A 4,831-nucleotide genomic window follows, 5' to 3' on the forward strand; every position below is an offset into this window, starting at 1 on the left:
CACTAGCACATCATTTCACACTGCACACTGTCACAGTGTGTCACACTGTGTCTGTCACACTAGTCACCAACGCGATAAGTAGTTTAGCATGAAACATTTAGTGAAGAAGTCATTACAAGTGTCGTACATCAGGAACATGTAACCTACGCTTATAGAATCATAACAGCAATTGATACTTGCTATCGCTCGTGTCGCTCGCTTCACCGGAATCAACTCCACATCCCGATGTACGAGAATCTGACCATGCTAGGGGATCGACCATATCTTCGTTATACGATGAGCTCACAATATCGCGTCGAAATGCAAATAGTATACACGTTAGGAAACAACGTGGGTCCTTACCGGCCTCTCCAGTTCCTTCGATAGGAGAATCATTGCCGAATTGGCTGGCTTGGCTGTATATTGAGCGATATCCATCATTGCTGTCGCTCGACTCCTCTTCTCCAGAAGACGATTCGTCATCAGTTAGGGTATCATAGTCATCCTCGCTTGATTCATCAGTTCCAGATAAAAGCGAGGCGATACCTGTCAAAAAACAAACATGGCCAATACCCCAGAAGAAATTGTGAGAGACTGATGTTCCCACTTGTTTCGTTGTCCGAGAGGTTTTCTGTATCATCTATTGTCAATTCTTCACCTGAACAAATGACAGGCTCTTCAGCATTACAGAAGACGCCCTAAATGACGAATATTCACTGATTATGTGCCTGTTCAGGGTGCTTTCTATAGTACTACTCACCATTCTGTGGGAGTGAGACAGCGGAGTTATATCGGCCCAGAACACCTGGATTCCGTGCAGTTGCTCGTCCTCGTCTCAAGCCAGCCATGCGCCTATTTGCTGGGATGTACCTATGGGCGTCATGTCTGGGATCGGTACTTTAGGATGCTCAGCTCACGGTGGTCGGCTCTTTAGGTAGGTTTCCACCGCATACCCATGCCCGCAGCATGCCCAGTCACGATATTCCTTACATGTACAGCTAGGAGGGATTCTCTGACGGCCGAATTCAGTCCGCTGCTGCTGAGGCGAGACGGTGACAAGATAGTAGCAAAAGTAATGCCTTAAGAATTTTGTCAAAGTCAGATCGCCATCTGCGAGTAAGAAAATCCCGAAGAGATGTCATTTGCAGTCGAACCTTCTTCTAACTCATCCAGCAAAATGCCTCGGAGGAAGAGTTCAGTCCTCTCTCTCATTTCGGCATCGGCATGCTGTCCTGGGGAGCGGTTACTCGGAAGCAGGAAATATCGTGTACCGATAGTACTCTCAATTAAATCAGTGACCACAGTCGTGACCTACAAACATTAAGTTGCCAGAAATGCAATAAGCGTCTTGCAGTTACCTCAGTAACGCATCCTCGTTGATGAAACTTGGTTCCTCGAAGTTTCATATCATTCTGATACTCGACCGCGTTGATAGGCTCGGGTCTCTTAACCTTATGTTAAGGGCTCGAGAGTTTGAGAGACACTATAACCTACACAATTACTATGAGCATGTATAAGACTCGTCCCATAAATTGAAAAGTAGAATCAGACGTGAGGCGTACCTTGCGAATTTTCGCCGCGAAAGCAGATATGTTTAGTCGTTTACTCTCTATTATCCGTGTGTGTGTTTTATGAAAGGACTCGACGATGTTGGTCAAGACCTGACATAACTTATGATAAAACTAGCTACCATCGAAAGGCGACGCTGGTAATGTGCGTTGTAAACAGTGTCCCACGGAGAGGCTTGTTACCTAAGTTCCAACAACACCTTCATTCGTTATGGCTATATTTGGATAACCATATTGTTCGGTGCCTAGTGTCTTCCTCAAATATTCTCCCCCTTGAGAAGAAATATCACGAACGACCTCGGCCATGGTATCGGAGATCAACTCGTACAAGGCATCGGTGGGAGCTGCATGTAACCAGTACTTATTTCGTTTCATCTAGCAGGGAAACGAATCAACATTCCTACGAGCATCATCTACTCTCACTATATTGAAGCCTTCACCGAGAGTGCCTTTGTTATCTTTCAGGTTCTTAGTCAAGTGGAAGTAGCAACGTGCTGGAAATCGCGAGTCAAACTGCGGTCAATTCAGGGTTCCACCTTACCGTTCCTCACGTTTGGTAAGACTTCACGACATGCCTTGAGTGCACCTTGATGGGCGTCGTGAACACAGAGGTTCACGACGTCCTCAATAGTTTTCTCACCCAACGTCAAAGCTCTCACCAACGTGTCGAGGTGCGCTAACAGATGATGGTACACGTCGTTACATTCTTCATTAATGATAGCCATGAAGAAGGGGACGAATGTATGCCGGTACTGGCGACGAGAAACATCGAACCTGAGGGATAGAGTTGTAGAAGTTCGGTTGGTACTACCAACCCAACTTGGTAGAAAGTTGCTACCATATTCTCGAGGATCCAACCCATGCGACTTTCTGACTCCCACGGATTATCTTGTTCTGCGCATCCATGTACAATGAAAACCCGAGGACATGGAGCGTATGAACCAGAGCAATGATGCTAGCATACCTAATCTATAAATTACAACGATTGCCTATCCTTAGCACTTCTCACTCGCGCCGCCGATCACGCAGGCGAAGTTGTCACCCCAGTATCCGCCGTGGAACACGAACTCTCTTGAGGGTATCTTGTCAGACAAGACTTGTCTTCTCTGATGTAGTCGATGATTTCCTGGCTTATACGCGAGTCCTCGAATGCTTCCTCCAGTTCGAAGAAATTGCTGACTGGATACACTGCTATATCGCGTCTTCGTTGGATTCCAGATATGATATTTTGCACCTAGAATGTATCAGTCTCAACTTAAGATTCTCAAACTCCTCGTCTAACAGCAGCTCTCGTACTTGATTTCGCGTGATCCGTCCCGATTCAACGTAGTCAGGAAAATCCTCAACCAAGTTATTAAAAATATCACTCGCCGTCTTCCCCCATCTAGAAGCCTTGTCGACGATATAAGATACGATTTTCCGCGGATGACGAGTCCTGTTCCGCTGACGTGGAACCTCACCGTGTTCTCCTGCGAAAACTGGATAGCAGATACAAATTCTACAATCCATTACCTGCACTGAGCACGGTTACATGATCACCATTATTCACCAGCTTCCACTTCTTTTCGCAGGCGAGGTGATCACCACAGTGATAAACTTCGTAGTTATCACGGCGATACGATAACAATGCAACTTCGTCGAGCTGCAGTCGGTCGAGGGCTGTCTTGAAGAAGTTGGCCCCATTAGGGATCCCATAGATCTCGTTCTGTTGCTGCCAGTTGAGCCGACGTGGCATGAGATACGCGCTGATCGGTAAAGCTGTATAGTACAGTGGGGTTATATCCATATTACGCGTACTATAGTGAACAAAACTAAGTACTATTCCTAGATAGCTAAGCTATCATAGCTTCACCTCTATTCAAACCTACGACCTGTCGATCTACAGTATTTTATTATCTTTTGATTGTACCGCGAGTTACTCGCTGCGAGTTGCTATCACTGTAACAGGGAGAGACTAATGTGCCGTTTTTTGTCCGGTTCACATAGAATGCAGACACTGTCTCGAAAGGCATATCAGCCTGTCCCTGTCGTTAGGAGTCGTGGGCTTTTTGCCTACAATGCAACAAATTAGATATGGGCCACAGATCAAGCTTGTAGCATTGTGGGAGACGTGATTTTACGCGACGCATAGCAAAGTTTATACACTACGATATGAAGCGGACGCTTACCTGGCAACTTTTTAGAGCTGCTTCAAATACAGCCACCAGAGGCGGATCGAAAGCCCACAGAAGGGTGAATTTCTATTCTTTCGTATTTCCCAAAAAATGTAACAACGCTCACAATAGAACTCCACTTATTCTTTCCCCTCTGTTATTCCCAATTGAAATTCCCCACGGGATCCGCCACTGACAACAGAGCCTGGAAAAGAGCCACTTGACTGATATAGATATGACATGAATAACACAACTCGAGCCCAAATCAGAAACACATATCGCATGTTGTTGACGCATCATTTATCATCGCTACTTAATGAGTTCTGCATCGGCTGCATGAGATTTGAAGGGGGAGCGATTATTACCCAATGCCGAGGGTCATGATCAGTCTCAACTCTTAGGCTGGGCGCACCGCGGCAGCATTATGCCCGCCGGGCATTTGGTGGTCGATCCAGCCATTGATTAGTTTTCTCAGGACACAGAGCAACCTTGACTTCCCGTTTCGCCGGAAGGAAGACGGTGCCGAAAAAAAACCCACTCGTCGCGCGCCCGGGAGAATACAGGACAATCCGGACGTTACAGCCCTCCTTATAGCCTGACTGGATTCTGATACCGATCCTCCCATCCCCACATTTTGTCGCTGTGGCATTTAGATCTCGGCTTGCCTTTGTTTTTTTCTTCATGGGAAAGTCTTCAGCCCGCTTGTGAGTTATATCGTTATCCTTTCGCTCCGTCTAGCCAGAAAGAATATCCCGTAGAATCCCAAAAAATAGAACGTTAGATAAGTCAGAGACGAACAGCAGTTGGCTCAAAGGGGGAAATATTACTTTGCGTCGTTTAGAGACACCACTACCATCATCACCAGGCGAGAGATCAATGTGTGACTGTGAAGATCGAAAAGCGGGCCTATAAGCGGTAAAGGTTCCCATTCTACATCCAAAGAATGATATGCGAGGTCGGATGATAGAAAAGTCATGCTTACACTGTTATCCGGAGATGGCAGCCAAACGCTGCAGCCGTTTGGCTGATGAACTGAGCTCAGCCATAATGACGATTGCAAAGTGTCACCAATTACAATGAACTGCCCTATAGGAAATAAGCGAAGGACATAACACATCAATGGACCACAAA

General features: G+C 46.2%; 1 protein-coding gene across 1 annotated transcript; it reads right to left on the reverse strand.

Moving 5' to 3' along the window:
• Window positions 1-3,086: 3,086 nt before the first annotated feature.
• Window positions 3,087-3,282, reverse strand: Pmar_PMAR026628 (hypothetical protein; the record flags this gene model as incomplete). The annotated part of the gene is made up of 1 exon (XM_002765962.1): window positions 3,087-3,282. A coding segment is annotated over one exon (196 nt), but the record flags the coding sequence as incomplete, so codon positions are not given.
• Between the last annotated feature and the right edge of the window lie 1,549 nt (window positions 3,283-4,831).

This window comes from Perkinsus marinus (assembly GCF_000006405.1).
Source record: "Perkinsus marinus ATCC 50983 genomic scaffold scf_1104296974008, whole genome shotgun sequence".
NCBI classification, from domain to species: Eukaryota; Perkinsozoa; order Perkinsida; family Perkinsidae; genus Perkinsus; species Perkinsus marinus.